Source organism: Sciurus carolinensis, chromosome 3, assembly GCF_902686445.1.
Source record: "Sciurus carolinensis chromosome 3, mSciCar1.2, whole genome shotgun sequence".
Classification (NCBI taxonomy): Eukaryota; Metazoa; Chordata; class Mammalia; order Rodentia; family Sciuridae; genus Sciurus; species Sciurus carolinensis.
This window is the reverse complement of record NC_062215.1, coordinates 109,401,217-109,415,151: the sequence shown is the minus strand read 5'-3', so window position 1 is coordinate 109,415,151 and position 13,935 is coordinate 109,401,217. Positions and strand designations below refer to the sequence as shown.

The window sequence follows — 13,935 nt, the reverse complement described above, 5'->3', positions numbered from 1 at the left end:
TCCATGTATGTGCCAAACCATTTATGTTTCAGTATTAGGAACTCCTAAATTATACATGTTTCTTATAAGAAATTTAAAGAATATAGAGGTACAAAAACAACTTAAAAATTGTTCTTCAGGATTTCTCTCAAGCAAAAGTGGAACTGAGAGGTACAGCATATCTGGACTCAGGTACATGCTGGTCTAGGAACAGAGTATGGAGAGGCCCCCCTTCCTCTCCGTGGGGGCTGAGCTGGGTGGAAGCAACAGTGGGTATGTTAAGGGCAGGTTGATATGGGCAATCCTGTCAGGCACTGTGTGAAGGGCTTCCCTTCTAAGTCACCACATTTAATTCTCACAGTAACTCTTCATTTTTTATTTTTATTTGTTCCTTTTAGATATAGCTGACAGTAGAGTGTATTTTGACATATTATACACACATGGAGTATAACTTATTCTAATTAGGATCCCATTCTTGTGGTTGTACCTGATGTGGAGTTTCACAGGTGGCAAATTCATATGTGAACATAGGAAAGTTGTGTCTAATTTATTTATTTATTTTTTCCATGCAAGAGAGTTTATTAAGCAAACAGAGTGTCTCCCTGCAGGGTAAGAGAGAAAATGAGAGGAAAAGAGAGAGAACGTGCAAGAGAGAGAGTGAAATGGAGGAGAGAGCATGAAAGTGAGTAGGAGAGAGAGAGAATGCTCCAATTTATTCTTTAAGGTGAATATTGTTTTTGTTCTCTCTTCCTCTCTCTCTGTCATGGTACAGGCATTTCAATGTAAATTAAATATAGGTTTACATGAATCCACACAGAATCTTGTTCCATTTCCCCTCCCTCTCCCTGTTGCCAGCTGTGGGGCTGGTGTGGACTTGGCTGTTTGTACGGGACTGCCCTTACACCCTCTCTCCTTTCTTCTTCACCACGAGCCCTTGGTTAAACAGCAGGCATTGTCCAGCGCCTTTCAGAGATAGGCCGAGGAAGAGCTCCTTTCATTTCTAATGTAGATGCAGCAGTTGAGCTTGGATGGGGTTATGGAACACTGTGGGTTACCTGGTCAGTGAGCAGCAGAGGTCTAGGATTGAGTTCAGGTCTTCAGAGGGTCTCTGATCTTTTCTTTAACCTGCACTTTGCTTGAGAAGTGGCAATGCCTTGGAGACAAGCAAGCGACCTAAGGTACGGACCTTATGGAGGCACTGCTTGTTGACTTTATTGCATTTGCCAACCCAACCCTTGTATGAGTCCAAGGGTGAAGGCTTCCTAAAATTTTGTGCCCTAGAGGCCTTGCTTACTTCATTCTAGTTCTTATCCTGCCATGGAGTGGAAATGGCCTTAGGACAGTGGTTCTATCCTGAGAGAGAAAAGCTACAAAATGTTCATATAATTTCCTTTTAAATTTAAGGACATGACAGTGTTGGTGAATTAGCTGATATCAGTGCAAAAATTGGAAAAGTAGAATTATAATTTTTTTTTTGTCACAGCTCAGGAAATAGACATCTCTTGGGTAATAAGAGACACCAAATCTATCAAACAGTGTTAAATTGTACAAGTGAAATTGCTGGCTTTTCTGGAAATTTACCTTCTATGATCAATGTTTAATTAATGTGCCTGGCTCCTGCCGAAAAAGAATGGTCACAAAGTAGGGTACTCAAATATGCCAAGAGACTGGGGACTAGGGCTTAGTTGTAAAAAACTTTAAATAGCACTTATAAATTTATAAATTGAAAGAGGAGTTTTACAAACATTGTAGTTGCTCTCCTTTGCAGCTTACCTCATCACCAGAACATACCTATGAGCTCCTTGTTGCGAACGTCTAGTGCCATATTCCTCAAGGCAGTCGCCACAGATGAGACAACTCTATCGTTATCCATCCTCAGAAGTTCTACAAGGATGGGGAGCCCTTTTTCTTTTCGGACAGCTGCTCGGATGTATGCTGCAAACTAATGAGCAAAATAAGGCAATAAGTAATATAAAAATGGAGGCCAACTCTCATGTCACTGTCATTGAAAAAGATGTATTCAAAAGATGAACTAATAGATTAAATGTTTTCTTTTTGATTAAAGATTGAATCTTTGGTGCCAGTAAAAAAAAAAAAAAAAAAAAAACAGTTTGGGAGAAAGATAGGCTGTGGTGACTGATTTAAAAAGAAATTCCAAAGCCTGAAAATCTCAAACCACCATCTGTCAGATATTTTTGTGCAGAACAGAGAAAGCAGTGATTACTTTCTATCTCAGATACATAAACATGATTAAAGAAGGACTGCATGTTTTCTTTGCAGTTGGCCTTGTGCCAGGTCCAGAGGCTATAAATAGGATGGCCGGGACGGTAACCTGTCAGTGCATGTTAAAGGAGAGTCTGTCTCCATCAAGTCATTTATTTTTCTGTATTCCCTGAGACAATATTTAGATTTCAGTAACCTGTCAAAGAGATTGCTTAGGAAAAAACCCTTGTCTCAGAAGAAAGGGAATTCTCTAGAAATGACCAGCATCATAATTCATACACATTGGCAAAGAGTATGTATATTTGTGTGCAAAATACATTCTCATTCAAGATTAGTTAGCTGCTGCTTTTCAAAAAAAATCTGCAGTCAAGGAATTCTTTTGTTATTACAAGGCAATTCAGTACAATGAGTCAATTTGTGAGCCATATGAATTGGAAATGAATGCTAAGTCATCAGAGAAGCAAGCAAAAAAAAAAAGTAACATTAGAAAATGAATCTTTAATATTGTTTTGAGCTTTGAGCTTTGAGCTTTAATTGACACTTTTACCAATGCAAATCATCCTTTAAAATCAGGATAATTGAAAGATGTTGCTCATGAAACATCTAATAGTTTCCTGCTGTGGCCAAGAAATGAGGACAAAGATCTACCAGATCTTTGTATTATTTTGAACATTAAAATATGTGATTGACACCAGACTCTTAAATACCAACAGAATAGATTATTTTAATAATACAAATAAAAGATATCTTTCAAAGACCTCATTAATATTCTTCATATGAAATGATACTCTTCATTTCCAATCAAATGAAATCTACAGCAGGGGAAACACAGCACATGATTGCCATAGGCCAAAGCACTCAGGCAATTTTATCAACTTCTCTCTGAAACCTCAAGAGCCAACTCCTTTGGTCTCACTTGGAGACCACCTAGCCAGCCTAGCCCAGAACAGCACTGAGGGCCTGCCTTCAAGGTACAAGTCATCCCTGAACCCCGAATACCATCCGATTTGATGATGTCTGTGACCATAATTGTCTTATTTTCTTAATGAGGGTCCAATATTTTGACTACCTTTGATACTATGAAATCACTTAAATATGATGTTTGTATTTAAAATGAGCTTGTCACCTAACTTTTGTTCACTGAATAATCCCAGAAATAAAATTCTAAAAAACTCAAGTTGCATGCATTTTAATTGCTGTCATTTTTATCAGCATCAAATGATCCTTTGGTCACAGAAGCTGGAAGTGAATACTAATTTCTGCAAGGATAATTACAAATATTTATGGTCAGAAATAGTCCTCTGTCCTCCCCATTTATTATCTCACTTAATCCTCATAACCATTTCATTAAGTAGGTATTAATATTCACTCTATTTACAGATGAGGAAACTAAGAACAAGAGATCCTAGGTAGCAGCTCATAAGAGAGGCTAGGATTCAGAATCAGCACTTAACATTAAGTTATTAGCACTCTATTAGGAACAACAATAAAATATCCATTGGCTGAATTAGCACTAGACCATGAATATTTGTGTATATTCAGTTCAGCAGCCACCTGCATGAAACAAACCATATCTAAGCCTGTCAATGCTTTTTACTATCATGGATAATCCAGTGGCTCAAAAAGTTTGGTGGTGGTGGTGATGAAGTAGTGAAAAAAATATGCATTATAACAATTCTACTAATCAGGAAGTTTTAGATGACATTTAGAAAGTTTTGTGAACTTGTTTATGGTGATTAACAATAAGAAATCACCTTCAATTTTCATAAAGTCATGCATGCATAAGGAGGCATGGAAACTCTATCTGGAGGTTCTGTAAACATCTGGGAGAGGAACACACAGAGGTCCTCTCTCTTTTCCCCACAGCACTGTCTGGTCTCAGCTCATCATCTCTCACTGGGACACCACACTGGCTCCCAAAGGGAATCCCAAACTCTACTTTTCTCTTTCTTGAGGCGATCTTCTGACTTGTGTGATCCAAGTGTTTACATCAGTTTAAATGCTTTTACGGCCCTTTTTGTCTATAGTTCAGGTTCCAGCTCCTGAAGCTGGACCTTCAGACCTGAATGTGGTACTGGGCTGCCACCTGATCCAGTCCCTGCTCTGTCCCCTCTTTCTCAGGGATCAGCCTGCAGTCTCACCAGTGCTGTCCTCTTCTCCTTTCAGGCCTTTCTCTCATTGTCTCCTTTATTTGCATCACTTCCTCTATATCCCCCAACCTCAGACACTTTGGTTTTAATTTTACTCATCCTTAAAGATCCACTGTGGGTAGCACTGCCCCTCAGGAAGACACCCCACCTCTTTGCTTGTTTCTTCTCTTCACTCTCCCTTCCCTCCTAGGCTGCACTGGATGCACTCTTGCAAGATCCCATAGCACAGATACTGCGGACTCTACCTTGTATTGACAGGCTCAGTTTTTCTTGCTAACCTTCAGATTCTCATGGAGAGAGACAGTCACGTTCATCTTTGAATCCTCAGAGCAACTGCTTGTCTCCCTTCTTTCCTCTCCCCTTTTCATACATAAACTCTTAACAAGCAGGTCCCTTTAACCACCATGGCTGATCTGACCATGAGGACAGAAAGAAGTATGGAAAACTGGAAGATATCCCACCTTCCAGTTGCCAGCAGAGAGGTTCTGAAGCGATCCAGCAGAGCCTTCCAAGGTGGCTGGGTTGGAACTTTCTGCTAGAAGAGTCAGATATGGTTTTACCACTGATGGATGCCACAGCATCTCAACTCCTTTGGGGGACTTTGACAGTCCTGGGATAGGACCAACTCCATCCCACTGAAAGAAAGCAGCACACATTAAGTGGAAGCAAAATGGACATGACCCCCAAACTTGAAAACATGCATCTTTGCTGGACTGAATTTAGTTATGTAGCATTTTTTTCCCTTATCAAATATGGGATTTCTCACTCTAAAGAAAAAGAATAAAAACAAAACAAAACAAAATAAAACAACAACCCCCCCCCAAACAAACACTTTAGAATTTCATATAAAATAAAATGCTAACTTGATCCTCTTGTGGAGTTCTTTTTTTCTTTTTCTTCTTTTTCCCCCAGCAGCTTGGCTCAGAGTCTTTGCTGGGAGACTCTTTTCCTAGTAAGTCATCCAACTCATTCAGTCCGAGCAGCCGGGCCTGAGGGACCTCTAGCTCCAGCCGATAGGACAGGTTCCTCAGGGTGCACACACAGTTCTCCACTGTCTGAAATCCAGTGGGGCGGATAATTAAAAACAGCACACAAAACGCTTCTGTACTGAATGCTACTGATAGGAAATAAATGGAAAATATGAAATAACTTTTTTATTTATGGAAACCTGAAACAATTCAGAGAAAGAACTGTGATTTAGGGCTCTACAGGGATTTCCAGATGGCCACATGTAGAGCCCCTGAGGGTGGCTCTCAGTTCAGAGTTGTACTGAGGGTACAACTGAGGGTCAGATTTTATGCTGACTTACATGTGTCAGGCTCTGACCTGTGCTTCTGTGTTGGCTGCCGCAGTGCCAGACCACAGTCAAGATGCCAGAACCTCACCCATCACCACTGCAAAGCCTCAGCAAGACAACAGGTGTCACCTACTCCCTGCCTGGGGACTGTTCCTGCCTGCCTGTCCCATCTTCCTCCACCTCAACCTTCCACCTCCCCTCTCCCTATGGGGAACGTTCGGTGCTTTCTTAATGTTGGAACTCTGTCTTCTGTGCATGGTCTTTTGTTCCTTAAAGTCTGCTGGGTGGCCAACTGTCACTTTAACTCAGAGTGTCTAAAGTCAAGTTCCACATTTGTCTATCTAGCAAGCTCCCCTTTGCAACTTGCTTACCCTCTCAATTTCATCTGCAGGTCTTGTGGTCCAACAGGCTCAAATAAACACTGACTGTCACCCTGAACTCCTGCCCCCACCTTCTCCTGAACCTAACTCTCATCATATTTTTTTTTTCTTTTTCATACTCATCTTTTCTCACCAAGACCTACCAATGGCCTGTCCTATTCCAGGACATCTGACACCATGTACCTGAACCATCTTGGCATTCCTGACATTTTAAATTCTGTCTTCCTGCTTCTTCCCACCCTCCCTCAGCTCCTGGGGCAGATCCTGGTTGATTGCCACAGCTGATAAAGGACAAGCGGAATGCCCTAAACTTGGGCAGGGATGGAGAGACAGAAGGGAAGGGGAAGGAGCTGGGAAGATGAACCAGCAGGACAATGCAGGGGGAGAATATGGATTGGTGCACCAGAAATGGCTGCTTGGGTGGGGGCTGTGACTGTAGTGGGGGTGCAGGAGATGGGGGATTGCTGTACCCTGACTAGGAACTTTTACTCAGTAGATGGTCAGGTACAGGTGGATCTGCTTCTAAGAGCAGAGCAAGCAGAATTGGAAGAAAAAGTAGCAGGGATGCTCACTTGGAGAATGCACCTAGGAGAACCGGAGAGTAGCTCAGAACCTGTGCTATGTCTCTTACTACACTGAGTCACTCTGTTCATCATTCTAGGGCTATTTTCTTAAGTTGCCGAGTCCTTTTCCCTGTCAACTTATAATTTTTAGACAGACTCAACCTTTGATATAGAGACTAACCTCAAGAGGAGGACTGGTAACCGGCTTATGCTGGGAAGACTGAATTCAGAATTTCAGAAAGAATCCATGGCATGTGGATAGTGGCATTAGGCAGCTGTTGTTACCTGCCACCATGCCCTCACATGGCTAGCAGACACTGACCTTGCTGTCGTAATCAGATGTGTTCACACATGTGTGGATCACGTACAACAGGGAGTCCACCAGCCCCTCACAGGATCGCATTTGCTTCCGTGCTTCCTCCCCTGCAGAGCTGAGGTTCCTAAGTGGGTGGAGACACGTGGGAGCTGCTGAGATGAACGACTTACTCATTAGGCACTAAGCCTTACCTTAATAATCTGAGAGAATGACAATACATGGCAGCCATTCAGACTTGGTATGAGGAGACATTTTGGAGCTTGTATTTTAATATCCCCAAAGCTTAACAATGACTGTTTCCCCATTATCCAAACAATTGGGGGGAACAGAGACATTTCAACTTTGTATTGCTCTCAAGGCAGGTCTTCCTCATAGGTAAAAGGGGGAAAATAAAAGTAACTGTCTCACAGAGTCACTGTGAGGAAAAAATGAATTGCTACATATAAAGTGATTAGAAAAGTGCCTAACCCAAAGAAGGGTAAATTAACCCACATTATGGTGGCAGTTAAAGACCTGCTTCCTTGCTGGCAGTGGTCAGTCCTAACGCTCTTGCAATTTCTTTGCCTACTGTATTGCTTTGCAAGAAGTAAGTAGTCATTAAATGTTTATTGAATCAACAAACACATAATTTCTTGTACAAAAAATGTCAAGTTAAAAATGGACATTTACTTATGTTAAAACTTTTCTCATCTTTTTAATTATAAAAATGCTGAAAATTATTTTGGATTTCATCCACATTGAAAATTTTTTTTATACTGATTTGCCTTCAAAAATTGATACCAAGCCAGGTGCCTGTACCCCAGCTACTTGGGAGACTCAGGAAAGTTCATGGCTCACCTCGGCAACTTAGTGAGACCTTGTCTCAAAATAAAGAGGGCTGGGGATGCAGCTCAGCAGTAGAGTACTTGCCTAGCATGTGTGAGGCCAGCTCAGTCTCCAGCACTATGCACACACACACAAATTGATAGCAGATTACAAGGATCTATTCTATGTCCCATTAATAAAGGTTCTAGGCTAACTTTAAACTTACACAAATTGAGAATTTATAAAACTTGGACAAGAAATAGGGTATTTAGAATGCCTTTTCTTTTCACCCTTGTTTTCTTGGGACCAGAATGACATTGTCACCTGTGGTCCTTCCTCTGTTCTTACCTTGCATCGCCTCTTTGCAGGACTTAACAGCTGACTCTTCCCTTCCTCCAGGGGCTTCTGGGAACCCTCTGGTTTGTCTGTGTCTTGCCGCCTTTCCTCCTAGACCTCTTCCACCCACAGTTCCTCCCCAGGCTACTTTGGTCCCTTTTCTTGTTATCTTTACACCCTCCTTCTTGCTTTCTTCTGCTCTGTGATTTTAACACAACCTATGACCCATGACCACCAAGTGTCTACCTTCGGCCCTGACCTCTCCAGAACTCCAGACCCATGTACCCAACTGTTTTTTGATATTACCATATGGATAGCTAATTCAACATTTCAAAATGAATGTGGGCTAACTCTCAATTGCTCACTCCTCCAACCTTTCTTTCCTCCTTCCCTCATTTGAACAACACTTCCATGTTTCCAGTAGATCCAGCCAAAGGTCTAGATGTTATCCTTCTTTCTTCCCATTTCCTCATCCCTTATATTTAATCCATTATCAAGTCTTACCAGTTGTTCTTCAACAAAATAACCCCATTCTGCCTACCTCTCTTCAGCCCCTGGTCCAGGCCACTCCTGTCATCTGCTGGACCACTGCAACAGTCTTACATTCCTCTCTTCACCTCTGCTCATGCTCAGTCTTCCACATCATAGCCAGAAACCAGCTATATCACTTCCTGTGTGAACACCCACTCACGGCTTTTCATGGTACTTAGGAAAAAATACAAACTCCTACCTCTAATTTACAAAATTTTACAAGATCCAGAACAACATTGTCCTTTTCTCACCAAGTGACCACTGTAAGCTCATTCCTGTTCCAGAGCCTTTACATTAATCCCTTTACATTAATACTCAAATGAGTAACACGGTATTTCAGATGTAGTCTTAAATTTCACTTCATGACCACCAAAGTAACCCACCCATAATCTTTTAATCACCTCTTTATTTTTATTTATTTAAAATATTTTTTCAGTTGTAGATGGATACAATACCTTTATTTTATTTATTTATATGGTGCTGAGGATCGAACCCAGTGCCCCAAGCGGTCTACCACTGATCCACAACCCCAGTCCACCTCTTTATTTTTTATGATGCCTACTGGTGCTTTCTTATTCTCTTATTGTCTGTCTTCCTCAGTAGACCGTGGTTCCATCAGGGCAGGGGCCTAGTTTGTCTTTTCACACAGATGGCATTCGCCAAGTATTTACAGCCCTGAGCCACATGGGAGCCCAAGGGTGTGCCCTCTCCAGGGCTGGCTGAGGAGGATCGTACCTCCCTGGATCCACGTGCTAGAGAGGATTAGGTGATGCTTCCTCTGGTGACTAGTAGGTCATGTGACCCACCTGGGCTACTTTCCCCAAGCCTCCCCCAGCCCCCAAGGGGGCTGACAGCCACCTGTCACAATGCTGAAAGCTATGGATCAGCAGCACAGGTCCTCCTCAAGCTATCTGTGGCAGGGATGCACTGACATCTTGATTTGAATACTGGACAGTGTTTGCTGAGGGTTCACTCTGACATCACATGAGTGTTTTCCACCTGCTCACTGACTCCTTCTTCAGGAGTCCCAGGTGGCACTGACACCTCTATTCTAAAGATGTGGAAAACTGAGGCTCAGAGTGGGACTGGAAGCCAAGCTGTCTGAGGCTAGAGGCCACCCTCCCTGTCACCTGCCACTCTGCCCAAGTCTTCCATTTTAAGTTTCTGGTACACTTACTGTTAGGCTGAGAAAAGGATTGCATGTAATCTGATGGGTATTAATGGCAAATGATGAGTCTCATTACATACACTTAAAAGAGGCTTATTTATTTTTTTAAAGTTTATTTACTTATTTTGATTCATTGTACACAAATGGGGTACAACTTGTTTCTCTGGTTGTATACGAAGCAGAGTCGCACCATTTGTGTAATCATACGTGGAGGCTTATTGATTTCAAATGCAAAAGGTAAAGACTAAAAAAATTAGTATTTGGGCTTGCTTCTTTCATTTATAAAATTCAAAATCAATGATTGTTTAAAAGTTATACAACTCTTTACCTCAATTTAAAGCAAAAGACTTTATCATATTTTGCCTTTAAACAAAAACAAGGCTGCAAACACACTAGAAATCAGAATGTGATAACTACAAAAATGCTGTAAAAGTGGAAAACACTGGAATTTTGGCAGTAATCTCAGACTGAAAGGGCCTTTCTGGATAATTCACAGAAAAGTCATTTGTGAGATGATTTCTTTAAGGCCACAAGTCTGTGCTCATAATGTTTTTCTTACAGAATAAGAAAGGCCAGTGTCCTCAACTGAAACAAAACTGGAATTTAGATATTAGTGAAGCCCTCCTACAATCGATTTACCTATGGCACACATAATTTAATCACAGAATTAATTGGAAGGAAGAAATAAAGACTTTACCTCAGGCAACCTGTCGTGTTACGCAGAACTAGTGAAGTCTGAAATTTAATTTTATGATCATCATCAAAAGAAGAGTTATTCCACCCAGAATGTGGAACTATCACAGTGTTTGTTAAGGTTGAGAGGGCATCTCGGATGATTGTCATCTTTACAGCATCACATGAGGATAAATTCCAAAGAACTCCTAAAAAATGAAATTTCACAAAAATCGAACCATTAGAGATTCTGCAACTTTAGGAATGAAATAAACATATTAGCACTGATTAATAGGAATTCAATCTGTCTCAAAACTAATCTATAGCCCATATCTGCAGGCAGCCTGGGGATGGACCTCTAATAATTGTTGAGTGAACATATGTGTGTTTCTGGCAATATCTTACAAAATTTAAGAGTCATTCTCAAGTTTCAGAGCCTTGGTATCTATTGGGCAAGATAACTGTGTTTTTTGCAAAGCAAATTAGAATTACTGTGAGGGGAAAAGGGGAACAGTCCAAGCAAGGGTCATAAATATAATGTACCTGTGATTTTTGTAAAACTGTTCTTCATTGCAATGCCCTTACATTCAGCAGCTATGTGAGGAATTCCTTTTACAATTCAGGACTTGGAAAAAATTCCTTTTTCTTGGAAGACTGAAGACTAGCATGTTTCTCATCATAAATCTTCTTTTTCATTTTACTTTTGCTACCAGGAAACTCAAGCTTAAATGTAGTACTTGCAGTAACTTTACTAGCATGGAGCATTGTTACATTTGTTTCATCTTCCTTATTCAGATGAAGTTTAAACATTTTAATCTCCTCTTCAAGAGATTTATTACTATGTGTTTTAGGAGCACAAGTAACTGTTGTTCCTTTTTTAGAGAGGTGAAACTAACAATAAATAAAAAATCATCCATATTGTAATTCATACCAAGATTTCCAGGACAAGAGACCTTAAATGTAGTGGTTGGAGTGTTAATTAAATTGCTAAGCACATTAGAGGGTCTTCATTTCTCTATCAACTATGAGGTGGGTTAAATTATTGTTATGGCACATTTTTGAATAGCTATGCATATAGGAATTAGAGCAAGTCTGAGATGTCATCTTCCCTAATGCTATTTTCACATCACTGCATTTTCCTGAGTAAGAGGGAAGGAGGTAGAGGAGAGATGGTGCAGCTGGTGTTCTGTGCATGAAAGTCGCTCAGAGTCCAATATTCCTGATGTATGCTTGGCAAGCTGCTCAGAACTATCAACACAAAACCACTCAGGGCCCCAAGCAGAGGAAGGAGCAGGCAAAATCTGCCTACGTCCATGGGAGTGTGTCAGGTTTGTGACTGATCTAGAGTGTTGGGCAACAGACAAGACTGAAAACTGCTGCTCCAGTGTATCGTGACCAATGCTGCCAGCCAGAAAACTGCCTGCTCAGCTTTCTCTGGGCCTGCTGTCTAGGAGGAGGCTATGAGAGAGTAGGTGGGAGCCTTTTCCTCTGTGAGAGGAGAGGTGGAAGCAAAGGGCTAGAACTGGAGAAAGTAAAACAATACCCTGACTATACACTGAGTGGGCCACCCCTTCCCTTACCTGTCCCAGGCTGAAGAGGTGACAAGTCAGTAACAGTGGTGGATATGTATGCTCTGTCCTGGGCCCTAGGTTCTTCCCTGCACCTGTGCTCACTCCTCTCCTCTTTTACTTGGTTTTGACATCTGGATCTCATTAATTTGGTTCCCCTTGTCTCCCCTCACCCCAAAAGAATTTTCTCCTACCCCACCATGACTAAAGTTAGGACCTCAGCCTCTAGTTAGGCCTATACTGGTTCTTCCTTCTGGATGGATAGGCATGGGATGCAGGGTGGTGGTGGTGGGGATTGAGACAGAAGGAAGAAAAGATGGAAGAAACAATGGGTAGAGGACTAGCACGGCAGGGTAGAAGCTGCCATAAACCTGGCTTTCCTATTTCCTGCTAAAGAGGTCAAGTGTACTCAACCCAGGGTACCAATGGGGACTGTAAGGAGACGTGAGCCAGCCACAGTGACAGCATGTGGCCCACACCATCGATGGGGAAAGTGTCATTTCTTAACCTCTCCTGCTGACAATTTTATAACATGTGGTTTCTAATGTCATTGGTGCAATTCTATCAAAGCCTTTCAAATTCCTCACTTCACAAAATTCAACTCGTGGAGGCCAGCTTCGTTTTCCAATAAGTTACGTTCTGCTTCACAGAATAAATGCATTCCAGTCAAGTTAACTGCAAGGCAAGGTTTATGGGAAAAAAAGCCCATAATATTAGAGGCTATAAGGATATAGTTGCCCCTTATTATCCAGGGGAAATTGGTTCCAGGGCCCCTGCAGATATCAAAATGTACAGATGCTACAGTCCCTTACATGAAATGGCAAGTACAGGATTTCTATATAATCTATGTATTCTCCCATACACTTTAAGTCATTTCTAGACAACCCAATATAATACCCAATACAATCCAAATGCTATGCAAACAGTTGTTATACTATATTTTCTATTTGCTTTCTTATTGTTTTGTTATTTTTATACATTGTTTTCCTAAATATTATCGATCTACAGTTGGCTGCATCTCTGGATGCAGAATCTACAGATACAGAGGAACAATTATGTATCTCTATGAAAAAATTAAAAAAAACCTATGTCATAAACTTTAGGTGACATCACAACTAAGAAGAGGGGTGGTCTGTTAGTGTGTTGGTTCCTAGAGTCCATGCTGAGAAATTCTCTGATCACTGGCAGGAAAACTTGTTTTTATTGTTTCTGTCTTCATTCCTGGCTACAATTAAGACCTTCTTCTGCATGAGGATATTTCCCACATTTGAGGATTCCCTTGATTTTCTGTGTTGTGACTAGTTTTGCTGCTGCTGCTTCTTCCCAGGAGTTCAGAATGACCAGTACAGTTATATGTTACCCTATACAGTTTACTATTAGCCATTATGTAACCTTGAGATCAGACACAGAATAAACATTCATAAATCAATATAAACAAAAGTGGTACCATTTACTGTACCTTTATTCTGTGTCAGGCACTGTGATTTACATATAATGCCTTAGATTCAAGATGTTCCAAATAAACTAACTTTCCTGTTTGATTATTTTGTAGGTTTGACATTCTACATGTTAATTTTTTATAAGGATGATGAACACTTATATTTCTAAACTTAATTTTAATTTCAATTTCATTAGGCAAGTATAATAAAGATCCACCTGGTTATCAGTCACCCTTTTAAGTTCTGTTATACATATGCAGGACACACAGAAGGTGCTCAAAAATATTTGTTGCTGTATTCACTTTATATCTTGGCAGACTTAGCTCACAGGCATCATCTCCCTTTAAACCTTTTTTTAACAGTGAGTTTCAGGAGTGTCTTTAAGATCTGTAAGTGTGGGGAGAGGGTCAAAACAATGTTCTAGATCTTAAATGGAATCTATTGGCATAGTTGTACTTGTCTTTCCCACTGAGACCACCATCTCAGCTATGGGGATAGAATTCCATTGC

The 13,935-nt window shown here is 40.9% G+C and overlaps 1 protein-coding gene across 9 annotated transcripts in view; it reads right to left on the bottom strand.

The window, feature by feature from the left end:
* Pkp4 (plakophilin 4) overlaps positions 1–13,935 on the bottom strand; it is a 248,069-nt gene that overhangs the window by 12,124 nt on the left and 222,010 nt on the right. For all 9 annotated transcript variants that reach the window (XM_047547028.1, XM_047547031.1, XM_047547030.1 and 6 more), the window contains 5 exons: positions 10,445–10,628; positions 6,915–7,032; positions 5,216–5,407; positions 4,814–4,987; positions 1,771–1,921 (listed from right to left, as the gene is read on the bottom strand). In XM_047547028.1, the coding sequence (XP_047402984.1) occupies positions 1,771–1,921; positions 4,814–4,987; positions 5,216–5,407; positions 6,915–7,032; positions 10,445–10,628 (819 nt within the window). The remainder of the gene's footprint in view (positions 1–1,770; positions 1,922–4,813; positions 4,988–5,215; positions 5,408–6,914; positions 7,033–10,444; positions 10,629–13,935) is intronic.